A 16,924-nucleotide genomic window follows, 5' to 3' on the forward strand; every position below is an offset into this window, starting at 1 on the left:
CCTGTGTTTCCTTGATTTCTGGAATCCCAGGCTGAAAGTTGGACTGAGGCACAATTTGAGTTTTTACTACAAAGTAAGAAATTTAAATAGGGCAGATGGTATGAATTTGTAAGCAGTACATGGAGTGTTCACATTATTGTCTAAGAGAGTTGAATTATTACATTTTTGTGTCTGTTAGCCTGGCCATATATTCACTTCTTGCTTCCCAAGCACTTTACTGGGCTTTAAACCATCAAAGCTGACAAGATTTGGCTTGGCCAGTTTACTTGGAAGCACTAGAACAAAAAAAGGACCTGTATATTACTATTCTAGCAAAATTAGAGCTGTGTGAGGTAGGAAAGCTTGTGACAGATATGGAGAGTATCTTTGGCTTTGCAGTTTTAATTCAGGAAACTTTTGCACACACATCTCTGCTTAGTGCTTACCTATTGTTGTTAACTTAAAGCAAAGCCTTTTACTGGTACCTGACATCTCTTTATTTCTGTGCTTGGTTTTCCTCCTTCCTCAAGTTTCTAAATGCTTCTTCTCCTGCAGGACAAAGAAGATGTTCCAGTGGAAATGTCCAATGGGGAGCCAGGTTGCCATTACTTTGAGCAGCTCTGCTACAATGACATGTGGCTGAAGGTTGGGGACTGTGTCTTCATCAAATCCCACGGGCTGGTGCGGCCTCGAGTTGGGAGGTAGGGGTAGCTGCTTGTTTGCAGTTTACAGCTGTAAAAATAACTTGGGTGAAAGAGGGGCTGGTTGTAAGAAGGTATAAAAGAAGGTGGGAAAAAATGTGAGTGAAGTGTTACAAGGTGTTGATAGATTGAGGTGGAATTTTAGCTGCCTGATAAAAACCTGGTCTGGTTGTACAGTTGGAATTGGCTGTTCTGTATTTATCTTCCACTGTTGGTCTTCCTGAGCATCCTGCTGCATCATCTGGGAGAAATGGCCTTTCATTTGTGTTGCTGGCCTGGTTTCTTTGCAGAATTGAGAAGATGTGGGTGCGAGATGGAGCCGCTTATTTCTTTGGTCCAATCTTTATACATCCTGAAGAAACTGAGCATGAGCCAACTAAAATGTTCTACAAGAAGGAGGTGTTTTTGAGTAACCTGGAGGAGACCTGTCCCATGAGTTGCATTTTGGGTAATTATTAACAGCTTTAATCTGATGTACATCTTCTTTTCCTACCCAATCTGAAGTGATTGACGGCTATGTGTAGGCTTGATTCCAAGTACATCTTTTTCATTGAGGGAGGGAGGAGATACTATTCAGTGAGTTTGTAATATGCATTCTTACCTGTGGGACCTGTGGTGAGAATTCACTGTTAGGAAGCTTTATTACAATAAGGGAATGCCATGTATTATATGAAAGTGAACATAGCAGCCAGCGAACAGAAAATTCCGTTATTCTTGCATATTAATGTAATAACTCCAGCACATATTACCTGCAGAGTTGAAAGGAAGAGTAGGAGGTTGGAATTTGATTTGTTGCAGAGGATGATGGCTGTGTGCTTTGTTTTGGAGTTATGATGCTGTGATAAATATGGTAACTGACAGTGATCATGGGGGCTTGTGATTTTGTGGATTCTCTAGGTCTTAAAAGCAATCCAAAGGCTGCATTAAGTTGCTGTAGGTTTCTTGTTAGTGCAATTATTTGATTGGAGTATCAATTGATGTATTTTCTGTAGTTGCGCCAAGTGCGAGGAATCTTCCACACTTACAAGACAGGCAAACAAATGGACTTTCCACACTTCTAAAAGAAAACCTGCAAGTGTGGCTGCCTTCTTACCCAGCTCTTTCATTTCTGCAGGAAAGTGTGTCGTTCTGTCATTCAAAGACTTCCTCTCGTGCAGACCAACAGAAATCTCCGAAAACGATGTTTTTCTTTGCGAGAGCCGCTACAACGAAAGCGACAAACAAATGAAGAAATTCAAGGGCTTGAAGAGGTTTTCACTGTCTGCGAAAGTTGTAGATGATGAAATATACTATTTTAGGTAAAAATGTGAGGGGAACGAGGGAACACTCTTCTGGAATGTAATGGACTGGCAGCTAAGCCCCCACCCAGCCTCTTGGTCTGGAATAGGGGAGAGAATCTGAAGGCAGAAGGAAGAAAAACTCCTGGCTCAACTTAAAAACCAGTTGGAAAATTGGAGCAAAGCTACATGCATAAACAGAGCAAGATAAGGGATGAATTCCATACTTTTCATCAGCAGGCTGTTTCACCGTTCAGCTGTTTCCTGGAAAGCAGGGCCTTGGCACCTGTAATGGGTGTTACTGGGAAAGAAAAATGCCATAATCCTGAATGTACCCTGTCCTCTCCTTCTCCCCATATTTTATTGCTGAGCACGGTGTCAGAGTATGGAATATCCCCTTGGCTGGTTTGGCTTAGCTGTCCTGGTTGTCTCCTCTCCCAAATCACTGCCCAGCCCCAGCCTGCTGGGGCACAGAATGGGGAAAAGGAAGGGCCTTGAGGCTGATCTGTTCACACTAATTGCAGCAGGATGTGTTATCCACCCTGTTGTCTCACAGATCCAAAACAAGGCACCTCTCAGCTCCTGTGCAGGGAATTAACCCCATCCCAGCCTGACCCGGGACATCCACAGAAGTCAGAGGTGTAATTTCAGATAACCACACTCTTGGGAAGGAATGCAGATAGCATCAGTCTTTTTATGGTCTTAATACCAATGGATGTTTTCTTTTTCTTCCTCTGACTTCAAGAAAAGTCATTATCAGATTGGTACATTCTCTTGGATATTGTGAAAATACTTAAGTCCTCATTATGAGTAGGGAAAATCTTTTGGTGAACATTCATATTAATAAAATAAGAATATTGAGTTCTCACTTAAGTAAAATGTGAAATCTAAGGAAGCTGTGGTGGTAATTTCTACAATAGAAGGCAATTAAGTACTTGTATTGAAATCTCCTTCTTGCTCATAAAAAATCCTTCTGACAAGTGACTGAAATGCACACTGGCCATAGACACAAAATTAATTCTGCTCAGGATTCTCAAAGGAAGTTTAGGCACATCTCAAGTCACCTTTGTTTCTATACTGTTCAGTCAAAAATTAAGAAAAGTTGATTTTTCTCTTCAAAAAACAAGTTCTTTCTCCAGTAAGGTATGAGTCCGTTCTCAGCTGCTTTTCATCTTCCTCCTCCACCTTCCAGAAAACCCATAGTTCCTCAGAAAGAGCCATCTCCTCTCCTGGAAAAGAAGATTCAGCAGCTGGAAGCAAAGTTTGCAGAGTTGGAAGGAGGTGATGAGGACATGGAGGAGATGGGAGAAGAGGAAGGTGACATGACTGAAACACCTTCTATGCCTCAGCTTCAGGCCCCCTTAGCCAGTGATTTGGATATAATGCCTTATACTGCACCCCAGGTAAGGACTTTCCTTCAGGAGCCCTTAAACCTTGATAGTCCACATTCTTTTCCCAATCCAAATGAAGAAAGTAACATTTTATATACAAAAAAAGGATTTATACTGAAGTTTACAAGTGTACGGAGTAAATGACACAAAACAATGTTGACATGTGCAAAATGATATCCAGGTGATAGTGTTTCATTCCATTAAATTATTTTAAAAGGAGACTATTCAGCTGAGGAAAACCCAGGGTACTTTTTTATGTCTTAGTATTATTTCTAATACTAGGACTTTCTGTGACACTTGTTCAGAAGTATCAGGTCTTTATATAAAATTCAAATACAAATTTTCTTACACAAGGCCTGGAATTTGTGTAACTGAGTGTGGAAGCAGAGTGAGGAACTATGTTAGCTGGAAATTCAACTAGCCAAAAAAGTTTCTTGGCAAGTGGATTAAACCCTGTATCTGTGTCACCACACTCCCACATCCAAGCTAATGCCAACCAATCTTAAAGAGGCAATGGGAATGATCTGCTGGGAGCAGGAGGGAGTTCCAGACTCTTTTGGGACCAGCAGTGTGGATTTCTGCTGCATTACATTGAAAGGAGGTCACCCTGGGGTAGAAATGTCTTTGGATGTTGTGATAGTTGCTGAAGTTGAAAGCTTTTGCCTGGTTTGAGTGGGATGTTTTGCCACGTGGGCAGCCACCAAATGCATTTTCCCTTGCAAGGTTGCTCACTGCTCTTGCTGAACATGCTGAATTTTATAAGCAACTTGAAAATTCTTAAAGAGTATTCCAGTAGAAGTGGAATTTTATCTAGCAACTGTTAAACCCCAGAACTTTTAAACCTTTTTTTCTTCTGCCAACAAAGAAGCTCTTGTAACACCCAAGAGGAGACAAGACAAGTGACTGTGGTGTTGTGGGGCTTGGCAGATAGGTGGGTGATGCTTTCCTGCTGCAGTTTGCTGTGAATCAAGTCAAAGTACTTTAAAAAAAGCTGTGCAGCTTCATTGTTTGCTTCAGCAATGGCTGAGATAAAGCATGAAAGAGGGTCTTGGTTGGTTTCTTCTTTTAACAAGTCTGAAAGTAAATACACATTTATCTGGCTCCAATGGAGAAGACTTCTTTTAAAAATATGTGGATGGGAGATGGAAAAGAACAGAGAATGCAGGAACCAAATTTGGAATTCTTATGATTTCTCCAAGTCCTGTTTGCCCTTCCAAACTGATGGGAAGGCTTTTTCATTAGGTTACTGTTATCAAAACTGTTGCAAGAACTATATAGTTAAAAACAGCTGGTAAACTTGTAGCTCTCTATTTGCAGATGTATCAAAGGCCAAAAGTATAATTAGATTCCCTCTTTTTGGTTTGAGAACTCTCCATGTGCCTCTGTGGCTTCCCCAAGAAGCCAGGATGGAATTGTATCTGCCCTGTGTACCATCCCAAACCCTGTGTGGAGTATTCTTCACTTCCCCCAGTCTTTATGTTCGTAATGAAAACTTCAAGGGTGGATTGCAAGTTAGCACAGTGAAGTTTGGAATTACATTTAAATAGGCCTCAGTTACTCTTGTTTAAATTGATAAGCAAGAGTTTTTAAGCATCTTGGTATTACTAAAGCTTTGTTTTTAGCTGAGAGGAGAGTGTTGAACTGTGGGGTCAAAGCAGCAAGTAGGAGTCAGTAACATGGTCAGAATTTCAGGAGAGGAAGAAAACAGTTAAATGTATTTTTGTTTTTGTTTCCTTTTTTGCCTCCACCAGGTACTTGGAAACAATGGCACTTTTCAAGATGTGACAGATTTTTAATGTTTGAGGTGTGAGAAAGGCCTTCAGAGGGTTTTGATGTGATGATACCTTTATGGGTCATGCTGGTCAGAGTATGAATGAATTATGGTCTCCTAGCAAAAAGATAGGTGGAAGGGCCTTCAAAAAGGAGCTCCAGCTGTGGTATCTCAGTATTGAGATGACAGAATGGGTTCATGTTTTGGTGGCTGAAAACATCAAGGAGCTCTCACTGGGGGCATCCATAGTAGGAAAAGCAGGGGAGCAGAATTTTTGTTGCTCTTTAACATAAGAACATGATGGGAATCTGTGGTGCAGGTAAATGGTGATCAACAAAACTGGGCTTTGGTTTTTCAGGGACAAATGGTTACTTATGTAATGAGAAGTGAACACTGGAGGAAAAGGAAGATCTGGCAGGCAAAATAACATTTAGAAGTGGAATGAGGGGAGAGTAGGGATTGTAAAGGCAAAGGAGGAAGTGGGGAAGCATTTTTCTAAAATGTGAGGTGGCAAATAAAATATTTTACTCAACTTGTGTTGGCAACATCTCTGAACAGCTCAATGGAGGAAATCTGTGCCATGACACAATTCCTTTTGTTCTCTTCTGGCCTTCTCTTTTGTACACTTGTGGTCATAACTGCTTTTTCTCACAGTCCACTCCCAAGTCTGTTAAGGGCAGCACCAAGAAGGAGGGATCAAAAAGGAAGATCAACATGAGTGGGTACATCTTGTTTAGCAGCGAGATGAGAGCTGTGATTAAAGCTCAGCACCCAGACTACTCCTTTGGAGAGCTCAGCAGACTTGTAGGAACTGAGTGGAGAAACTTGGAAGCAAACAAGAAAGCAGAATACGAAGGTAAGTAAAAACTGATGCTGAACTCTTTTCTGCCTTTTTTCTTTCTCAACACTTTCTGTTGTTCAGATGACAGGTTTAATAAAAGAAAATATTTATGTTTGTGTTCTGGATGTACCTTAAAGAGAAGTTCATACTGAGAGATGGCTGAAGAGGAGCAAAGAGCATATTTCAGTTATGTAGAGCACAACTGATAATTTAAATGTCTTTGCCACAAATAACCAAATTAGCAAATTCCCAGAAAAGGGGGACAAATTAGAAGTAAAGGGGTATGGAGCTCCTGGGCTAGAAGTCAGTTGGAAAAATATTTTGTCAATGTTTCCTTAAAGAAGGACTGAGGGGTATTTTGGAGAAGAAGCTCTTGAGAGCTGTAGCAGCAGGTAAGAAAGGCTTACAGGGGAGTGGGGGAAAGTTCATTATTAACAGTACTTAGAGTCCTAAAGGCTGTGTACTGTACTGTAAATATGACCTGTTGTTAAGTACAACTGAACATCAACTGTTGTAACTCATTATCTTGAGAGATTTTGTATCCTGAAGTAGGCCTAGGAATATTTCATAATCATGAGATACTTTAGACCAATCTTTCTCCCCTTTCCTCCCTTCTTTTCCTCAGTTCCTTCCCTCCTTTCCTTTCTTTGCCTTCCTCCTTTTCTTCCCTCCCTCCTTTCCTTCCATTCCTTCCCTCCCTTCTGATAAATAGTCACTGTGTTTTAACTTTTATTTGATTGAAGTAAAAATACAGCTGATCTTTAACAGCCAACCCTTACCCAAGCCAAACACATGGGTTTAACATCCATAGTTACTTCTCTAGTTAATAGCATGTCAACACTATTAACCACTGTATTGATGCAACTTTATTTTTAAAAAATGCTCTTTTGCATAGGAACATTTCAACACCTGGGAAAGTTATGGCTCAGTTCAGTTCTAACTTTGAAAATGAGATTTGATAGGTTTTCTGCACACTCATAACTTAAAGGCAGCTTTGATCTTGAGGCTGGAAGCTTGCATGCTGTCACTGTCCACTCTCAGCCACTTCAGTCCTTTCTGATTTTCAGTAGCACCTCTTTGCAGCTCTGGAGGGAAGCACAGCCCCCTTTGCTCTGTGCCAGTTTGCTTTGCAGATGCTGAGAGGGGAAACGGTAACGCTCTTTCTTTGTGACACTGCTGGGGCCTTACTTTGTTCTGTAGTTGTTTCCTTTTACACCCTTCTAGGTGCATGTGTGATCTTTTTATTGGCAGATGCCTCCTTACAGCCTCATCCTTCAGCAGGAGGATGGCTGGCATGTCACTGCTTCCTTGCTTAGAGCAGCTTGAAGTCCTGCACTTCTGCAGGAAGGCTCTGTTTGTCCACCATGTTAATGACTGTCTGTGTGCTTCCATTTGAATCTTCCTTCTCTATTCAAATTTTCCAAAACATTTGGGGTTTGAGCTGCAGTTTCCCTGGCTTGGTGTCTGCCCTGAACTAGACTTACTTTTACTTGGTTTTGAGGGGTTGGGATGGGGTAACATAGTGTCCAAAATGTGTTTGCTTACCATTTGTGAAAGGAGAGAAACTCTACTCCTTCCACTGCGGTGAGTCAGAATTCAGGTGTTCCCTGGTGTGGATGTGAAGCAGGGAGCAGGGAGTGGGCATGGTTTGACATCTCAGTGAAAAAAAGGGTGCTGCCATTTTCTAGTGAGAAGTAGTTTACATTTTCGATCCACTTTGACCCACTGAAAATTTTGTTTGGTTTATGTTCAGGGTATTAATTGGTTTTCTAGCAATAGTTGAGAAGAGGCTGTGTTGGAAGTGCCTGCATGGCTGAATAAAGTAAAATAAAAGGGATTGAAGGAAAGGCCTGTTGTAAGGAAAAGCTCTGTTCTAAGCAGAAGGTCTCTTCCCTGTCTCTTGAGATGTGTTGGAAATGTTTGAATAATCTCAAGTCCTGGCCTATGTGATTTGGGTTTATTATTGAGTTTTAGGGTGAATGCTTTGGGCTGAACTTTCAGATATCTCCTCCAGTTCCCTTTGGCAGTGTTATTCCATTTGTGACTTCTGTGGCAGTCGGCATGGAAAGGGGCTAGGTAAAACTTGAGTACTGTCCTATGTCAGGTCCTTCTTCAAACCTCAGCACTCTGAAGTCTGATAAAGCTGAACACTTAGCAGTAATTTCTCATTCATCAGAGTGTCTCTTTTGCCTCTTTTGTCTGACAATTTTTTGTTTTTTAGCTGGCCAAAAGTAGGTGAGAGTCAGAACAACTGCTTCATCTTTTCCCAAAGTGCTTGCTGTGCTCTGGAGAGGATTTTCTCATTTTTTTACTTCAGGATCTGCCTTTAAATATCTTGTGTATTTTGTGCTCAACTGCATCTGAGTTGCCTGTATAAATGTAGGAGTTTCTCTGCGTCGTCATCACTGCCTGAAATTGCAGAAGTGGGAAGGAGGAAGGAAATGCCTTTGGAAATGAAACTGGTCTTTGAGTGTATGGAAGTAGTGCTAGAAGCTGCACAAACAGGTTCTAGAGGAAAAGTGTGGTAGATGTTCAGTGTCCTAGAGGAGGCAAGTAACACTGGCAAGATGCATAACTAATCTCCTTGATGAACTTCTTCTTAGCCTTCGTTTGACAGAGGACCTTGATTGCTAGTTTAGTGCAGTTTCCATCTTTCACCAGCTGCAAGAGAGAACTCATGGCCATGCATTCATTGTTGTTGAAAATTGCTGGAGATGTATTCTGCATCCATTTATTCTTCCTTATTCCTCATTGTGCCAGTCAGACACAACGTTCAGAGTAAACGAAGCAGGAACTTGCATGCCCCCAAAGCACCTGGAGTGGGCAGTCAGTATTTCTCCTTTTTTGTTTGCTTGGGTTTTGTTTTTTTTCTTTCTTCTTCCCATGACCCTTTGCCCTTCCCTTAATATAAAATTGTCCTCTGGTCAGATTACCCTGCAGTAGATCTTTTGTTCTTGCAGTCACAGTGAGAGACTTGATTGAGATAATGACCAGATTCATCGTACAAAGGACACACATGACCTCCAGTGAGCAGCACAATGTGAGTTAGACATCTTCAGAAAAACAAGTAACTCATAGGGGACCAAACGGGGAAATGACAGAAAGAGGCAGAGAAAAATATTTTTGGTTTGTCAAACTGCTGCTTGCTATGTTCCAAAAGCTAAGGACCAATCTGCACTAGGGAAACTTTACAAGTGCTCCCCTATTTTGCCACCACTCTTCAGCTGCATCAGTAGTAAAGTACATGGGGAGCCCAGAAATGACTCTGCCACCAGCTGGCACTGCTGTCTGCTCTTTGCAGCATTCTTTAGGGCACACCTGGCACACATGGGGCTTCAGTTCCCACAGCAGCTGATAGAGGATCCACCCAAGAGCTGCTGGCCTTGGCTGCAGCTGGTTTGGCTGAGCCAGTGGTGTCAAAACAGGGAATGTTTTCCCATGTCCTAGTGCGGACCGAGCCTAGTGCTGGACTGCTGCTTCATGTTGGTAACACTGGTGTTATTATCATCAAATTTGTTCTTTTAATTTTTTAAAAAATTTATTTTATTATTTATTTTAATTATTTATTTTTTTAGAAAGAGATAAAACTTTGTGGAATATTTTTCATGAAAGGTTCTCTAAAAGTCTTAGCTGCAGCCACATGAAATCAAATCATATGCTGTATAAAAAAGATTCATCTGTTCTACTTTATATTTGACTAAACTATGCCAGTGTCTGACTAGTCCTTTTTAATGAACAGATAATATTTTGAAAGTCTGGGTTACAAAACAGAACTGAAAATCTAAAATACTTTTACAGAGCGGGCAGCTAAAGTTGCTGAGCAGCAGGAGAGAGAGCGAGCAGCACAGCAGCAGAATTCCTCCCCCCGGGCAGGCACTCCTGTCGGGGCTCTTATGGGGGTGGTGCCGCCACCAACACCAATGGGAATGCTCAATCAGCAGTTGACACCCGTTGCAGGTAAAACGTAGGAGCTATGACCATTTTTTCCTCATCCACTTTATCAACCCCCCCTTCATAACTCTGAACAAACACTCTCTTGGGTCACGATGGAAGCAAAAGCTCAAACTCTTCAGTCCTTCTTCATGATGAACGTGCCTAGTGCAGCAGTGGCCTGGTGTCCAGGGAAGCAGGGTCCTCCTCGTGCAGTGCTCCTGTTCTGGTGGTGTGCAGTCGTGTTTATTCACTCTGCCTTGCAGAGTTCACCTTCAGCCCTGCTGTGGCAGGAGGCCAGCAGCTAAATAGTCTTCTAGTGCATGCAGCATCTGTGGCAGTGCTAAAGCAGGAGGGAAATTGTTGGGGGCTTAATTATCAGCGAGGTGAGAGGCCAACAGAGTCTAACCCAGATTTTAAATCCAAGCAAAAGTTTTGTAGAATTGCCTCCTAGGCACTGGTAAGCAGAGCAGACCAGGATCTAGAGCCGTTGCAGAAACAAAGACAAAATGACAACATTGCTGGTTTTATCAGGTTATTTTTCAGAATAGAACTGAGCTTGGAGAACTCTTCCACGAGGTCCCTGTTGCTGGGTGTTGAGCTCCTTACCAGTTGTAATCCGGCTTGATTTCATAGGGAGTATGCTCAGAGTAAGTATTTTCAGGATCAGATCTGAAGACAATGTAGTCCACTGAAGATTCTTGTATGGAAATCAGCCATACATGGGTGAGAAAATTAATTAGGTGTGACCTGATAGGTTGTTTTCCTTCCCCAGTTTCTAATTAAAATAAGAATTAAATTGCTTCAGTCAAGATCAAAATAGTGCTGATTAGATAAAAATGAGTATTTGGAGGGTTCTGGGTTTGAGTTTGGGGTCTTTTTAACTTTCCCTTAAGACATTCCAATTATTCCATTTATTCTTTTGTCATGTTTCTTTTTCTTTCTCATCTCACAGGCTGTGGCCTTATTTCAAGCTGACAGCCTGAAGTGTTTTTCATCACAATCTCTAAATCCCCTTTCAGTAAATAGGCTGCATGGATGTTTAACTGAAGGCACATTCCTTAGTTGGTTCATGATCTCCAGGTTATAAAGCATTTATTTACACTGAGTTGCGTTTTTCTTTTGGCCTTTTTTCACTCTGTTCATGGTAATTTCCCTCTGAACTGTTTGCAGTTGGTGTATGTTTGTGTGTGTGTGTGTACACTTATCTGTGCATATATTAAGAAAAAGGAGGGGGGAAAAAAAGTTTCCCAGTTCTGATCTCTTTTGTGAATAATTTACTTCAATCTAGAATATGTAGAAATACCATCTTCTTGTGGTTGTGTTTTCTTAGTTTGGTGCTTGGGTTTTTTGGCACTGAGTCACTTTTCCAGTTTTTGGAGGCAGGTGCTGATGGATGGTGGTACTTGCTGTTAACACTGCCTTAAAACTTACCCAAAAGTGTGCATTCTGCCACCTACACATGCTACCTTATTTCCTGTGGCAGCAAAACTCTGTTTCAGGCCATTGTCTTATTTGAGCAGGTCAACACTCAAGAGTCTTCACTTTGGCTTTGGGAAATACTTCCTTAAAATAGATGATGGAGCAGATCCTTTTAAACTCGTTCTCCTTCAGTGGCTCATTAGAAAAACACAATCTTTCATCTTTTGGTTTTCACAAGTCCTACAAGTATCTTGTTCTGTTTGGACCTCTTTGACATCCTCCTCCATCCTTGGATTGCTAGTTCAGAGAGCTTCTCCATCACAGAACTTCTTTATGGCTCATGGGGCCAGGAAATCTGGAAGCCTTCTGAAGTTTGTTTCTCTTAGTGTGCAGCACTTTGGTGTCTTCTACATTAAGTTATTGCAAAAGTCTACTTAATCTTATATTGCTATAATAAAAAACCAGGAGAACAAGTAATTTCAAAGACATCCTAAATCACAGTTGTGGGAGCTGGAAATAGCTTGGCCATGTTTGGTAGTTTAAAATAAAAGTTTGCAGTTCATACATGGGATAAGAAAATGGTTTCTCTTGCTCGGAATGAGCTACAAGAAATGATTTCTCATGGAAGTTTGATGGCACCTTTATTAGCCAGTTGTTGAGTGTTTTAATTGGAAATGTAGAACTAAGCTTCTATGATTGATAAATATGGGTTTGATTCCTTGGAGAGTTTTCTGTTTGTTTGTTTGAAAGCTTCAGAAGTGCATTAACTGCTCTGAAGAGGTGTCAGCAGCGCAGGTGCACTGGAGGTACCAGGCAGTAGCTACAGTGTGAGAGCTCTTCATGCCAAGGAGGCTTTTGTTGTGTTTCTTCTTTCCTTTCTCCCTTAGATATATGGGTTTCCCTGTAATAAAGAGGTACAGATAAGGTTCCAGATATTTGAAATAGGTACCTACAGCATATCTCACATATCAGTCTTGCTGCCCTGTGGAAAATGAGGTCTCAAGAGAGATTAGTTCTTTATTTTCTTGTTGTTTTCTCCATGTAAAGCTTTTGGGATTAGAGGTTTCTCACTTCTGTAACATCCTGAGGAAGTGACAGGTTTAGCTTTTATTTTGTAGCTGCTCTCCCTATTTAGACCCTGACCTTATTACAGCTTTGTTCTCAGTCAGAACTAATGAGAGTTTTTGACCAGTCTCATTCCAGAAATCTCTGTTTTGAAAGTTCCTTCTGTGAATTACAGGGAGTGTGGCAAAGGCTTGGTGGTTTCTTAGAGCAGACTGTAGATGCCCCAGCAAATCTGCATTTCTAACTAACCTCATCTCTCTAGACCTGCTTCTGTCCTCTGTCATCTTTTCATTGTCTTTCCAACCCCTTTCCTTGCTTACCTGGCAATGCATCCATTTAAATTAAACATTCCAGGGCCTAACAAGCATAGTGCAGTTACATGGACAGCAGAAAATCTGGGCCAAAGCCAGAGAAAGCTCTCGGTTTTCTTCCCATACATGCAGAAAACAAAATTATTGAGCAGCAACACAATACAGTGTTTGCAGTGTCACTGATTTTCCTCTAAAGACACCTTGCAGACATGGACAGTGGAATTCTGTGAGGGACTGCAGGTGCTCCTTTAAGTCCTTCAGTCTAATGCCATGAGTGTAACTTACTGCAGCCCAGCACTTTAAACCCACGTTTAAAATTTGTGTTACTGCTTCAGTTCATTCTGGAGATGGTTTAATAAAAATCACCCATCACTGCCATTAGTTTCAAGTATGTGAATGTTGTAGGGCTTTTGTGCATCAGTTTTGCATGTGTACTGCAGGAACATGTCTGGGGTTTATTTTTGTGGCCTCTGAAGCAGCCCACAGAGCAGGGCTGGCCATGGGGCTGGCCAGTCAGTGTTGTGTTTGTAATCTGTATGCAGATGGCAGAGCTTTAAGCTGTATTAAAACTGCTTGCATTAGTAACATTTAATTGTGGCTGAATTTATTCCTTGTGTTAACATATTTGAATATTCAACATTTATTGCCTTGTGAGAAGCATACAAATACACTAAATACTAATTCATCAAAAGTATAGTGTTTCATATTTATTTTTAGTTTTTGTTTTGGTTTTTTTTTTGCAAGATACTAATTGTAGTGTTGTCTTGCTGTACTAAAGGTGCTTTTTTTTATGTGTGTGTGTGGATAGTGCATGTCTGTGCATACTATGTAGACCATATTGCATGTTATTGATGCATGTTTGAAATTTGTTGTGTCCTTCAAGGCATGATAAGTGGCTATCCACCGGTGCTGCCACCTTTGCAGGGCCCAGTTGATGGCATTGTTAGCATGGGCAGCATGCAGCCACTTCACCCAGGGGTGCCCCCACCCCACCAACTCCCGCCAGGTATGCCAGGCATCCCAGGCATCCCAGCACCCGGTAAGAGCCTCATCCTCATTCCCTCTTTATTTCATTGTCATGTACTTGGTTTGACCCATTCTTACAGGAGTTATCTGCAGCTTGTTGTGGTTGTGCCTTTGGTTTTTGAGCAGCAGCACTGCTGAATGTGAGGGGTGTGCAAAGCACTGACACTGCAGCATGGCCAGTAAACCCTCAGGGAGAGGGTGCTGGAGAAACTGGTGCTGCTCCAGCAGGAGGTTTGTTCCAGCCCAAAAAGCCTTGGTGATTTTACTTGAGTTTATCAGAAGTGTGAAAAGGTGAAATCAGCCTGTTCATATCCTTATGTCATTTGAAGTGTCTCTGCACTTATCCTTTTCTTATTTGAAGTGAACTTACAAATGAAATTTATTGTTCTCTTTCCTTACCAGAGTCTTTTTCAGTGTGTTAATGTCAGACTGCACTGAAGTGAGCCTGGTCATGTGAGACTCCTTGGCCACTGGGGCAGTGATGTGTTACTGTAAAACAGTGTTCAGCTTAAAGCTTGCTGATGAAACAGTGACTAGAAACACGTGTGAATTCAGTATTCTCTGTGGCAAAATTTTGAATTGATTTTTGAGAGCATTTCTACTGCATTTACTGTATTTTTACCACACTTTTGATGAAAAGTGAGGCTTAAATGAAACATATTTTGCCAATGTTAATGCCATTAATATGTCCTAATTAAGGGGAAAAACATTTGTCTGGCCTCTCTTCCTGTTTCCTACTGATTCATTTTTTACCTCTGATAACTCATGTGCCTGTGAAAAAGATGTGCCATCCCTCTGTTCAGCAGTAAACAAGCTGTGGACAAAATGGTCTCATTTTCCTCTCCCTACCCCCTTGCAAGTGTGTTTATCAGAAGCTCTGTTAAGAATTTTATGAATCTGTACATAAATGATGTGAGTTGGGGAGGTTTTGTTTGCTTGCCTGGTGTTTCTGAAGTCCATCAGCACCACCCTCTAGCTTGGCTGGGCTGTGGATTCCCTGCCATGGCACCTAGAGGGAGCAGCACAGCAGCTGCCAAACGTGTGGGAGGTGAATCCAGGACACTGCGTCCCTCTGAAGGGCTGTTCCCCCTGCTGTGGGCTGGATGTTTGTGTGGAAAACTGACAGGATGTGCATTAGCAAAGAAACAGTGTCTGGGAGTGGAGTGGTGCTGAGCTGGGCACAGCAGGCTGAGGGTGAAGCTGTGCTCTGATGCTGGGAAGGGGAGGGTGCCCTCCTCCAGAGCCCTTCCTTCCCTTTGGACCAGTTCCAAGGCTTGTGTTGGCAATGTTTTTCCCAACTTCTGACAGATACATTTAAAATGGGAGCTGTGATCAAATGGAAAGTGCACTTGGAAAACCCTTTAGTGAGTGAAACCCAGTGGCACATCCTTTGATCACTGATACAGAAATCATGCATTTAATTCATGGAAATTAAACCTCAGGAAGAGCACAGTTAGTCTGCAGCTTTTCCAATGAATGAGCATGAGAAGTGGCACAAACAGAAAGAAAAGCAGCATAACTTTCAAGCATCTCTATGTCAAATGTCAGGAACTGCATGACTCATTTAGATCTGTACATTTTTATATGTAGGACTGACACAGTTGTGCTGCACTCTGTGCAGCAGGGAGAAGTCCTAATATGCTTGAGAAAAACAGCATTTTTTTTAACATTGATTTCAAATATTCATTGTTCTGTATTTAAGGCTATTGAACCTTAACGTGCAAGTTGCAGTTTGTATTAGTGAGAAGTAACAGAATTTGGGCAAAGGCTTGAATTTTATCCTGCTGTGAAAATATTTTACAAAACTGAACACAAGGAAATGTTAAATGTTGCTAAAGCAGATCAGCATTTCCTTTCTTAAAGGAAAGGACTTCAGGAAGATCCTGTGTAGCCAAATACATTATAAATGAAAAGATGCAGTCAGGCAGTCACTAAGTAACATGAAAAACACCTGAAAAGCAAAACCTATTCAGTGTGCATTTCTCTAACTTAAATAATTCAACAGGCCACATATCAATGTTTGGTAGTTGTCATGTTGGCTTTTTTTTTTTCATTCAGAAACTTGTGAAGTTTTTTATTAGGGGTGAGGGGGATATTTGAATGTTGTACATCTACTTAAAATAACTGTAAGCAGTGATATCAAAGTATAAATTCTGCTATTGAAGACCAAAAAGGAATTTGTCACTGCTCTGAAGTAAGACTAATTATTTTATATTTTGGAATATAGGTGTTATAGGCCAAAATGTGTCCCCTATGGTAGGCACTCCAGCACCAGGAGCAAGTCCTTTTGGACAGCAGGTGAGTCATTTTTGTTTTGTTTATGAGGCTCTAAGGCTCAGAATTGTCACTTGAGCAACATCCCAGTTCAGACATGTAGGGATGCACATAGGCTTTCCCAGGGAGAACAGAAATTAAATATTCTGATGTGTTTAGAACCAGTTAATATCTCATACTCAGAGTGTATGTCTGTATTTGATGGTGGAATTGTTGTTACAGTCAGGAGGTTGGTCCAGTGAGGTAACTTCAGTATAAACAAGGCAGTGTTTTGTCTTAGTTTTCTACTGAACTGAGTCATTTCAGCATAGTGTGAAAATGCTGATAGTTTAGGTTTTGTGTGCTTTGTGACACAGTGAGGACACTGCCCATTTTATCAGCTCTTGATGAATAGGTAAAAAATATTCATATTTCACAAACTGATGAAGCAAATGTTCATTGGCAGTTCAGAATTTATGAGTTTGGGTAACTGTGATGATCTGATGTTTCTTCTCAGTGATTAATGCAGGTTTACTGTTCGGAACATTCCAAATTTTACTGACCAAATTTTTGCATCATTTGTAAAGAAAAGGAATGAGGGTGGCTATGCATGGGCAGATAGTGATCAGAGGCAGGGGAATAGTTTTAAACAACAAGAGGAGATGTTTAGCTTAGTTGCTGAGAGGAAGTTATTTATTCAGAGGCACTGACACAGGGTGCCCAGAGAAGCTGTGGCTGCCCCACCCCTGGAGTGGGTGACACCCACTGGAGTCATTTAAGGCCAGGTTGGGTGGGGCTTGGAGTGTCCTGGTCTAGTGGAAGGTGTCTCTGCACATGGCAGAGGGTTGGAATAGGATGAGCTTTAAGGCCTCTTTCAACCCAAACTATTTTGTGATTCTATGAGTACCAGAAGTTAAGTGGTAAAGTGTTGATGTCATGACAGTGAGTTATTCCAGA

General features: G+C 41.4%; 1 protein-coding gene across 1 annotated transcript in view; it reads left to right on the forward strand.

The window, feature by feature from the left end:
- PBRM1 (polybromo 1) overlaps nt 1-16,924 on the forward strand; it is a 54,480-nt gene that overhangs the window by 32,282 nt on the left and 5,274 nt on the right. Inside the window, exons 21-28 of the mRNA XM_058813001.1 lie at nt 535-680; nt 971-1,128; nt 1,795-1,978; nt 3,150-3,360; nt 5,774-5,975; nt 9,759-9,917; nt 13,572-13,727; nt 15,942-16,012. Of these exons, the coding sequence (XP_058668984.1) occupies nt 535-680; nt 971-1,128; nt 1,795-1,978; nt 3,150-3,360; nt 5,774-5,975; nt 9,759-9,917; nt 13,572-13,727; nt 15,942-16,012 (1,287 nt within the window). The remainder of the gene's footprint in view (nt 1-534; nt 681-970; nt 1,129-1,794; nt 1,979-3,149; nt 3,361-5,773; nt 5,976-9,758; nt 9,918-13,571; nt 13,728-15,941; nt 16,013-16,924) is intronic.

Source organism: Ammospiza caudacuta, chromosome 12 (assembly GCF_027887145.1).
Source record: "Ammospiza caudacuta isolate bAmmCau1 chromosome 12, bAmmCau1.pri, whole genome shotgun sequence".
In the NCBI taxonomy this organism is placed as follows: domain Eukaryota; kingdom Metazoa; phylum Chordata; class Aves; order Passeriformes; family Passerellidae; genus Ammospiza; species Ammospiza caudacuta.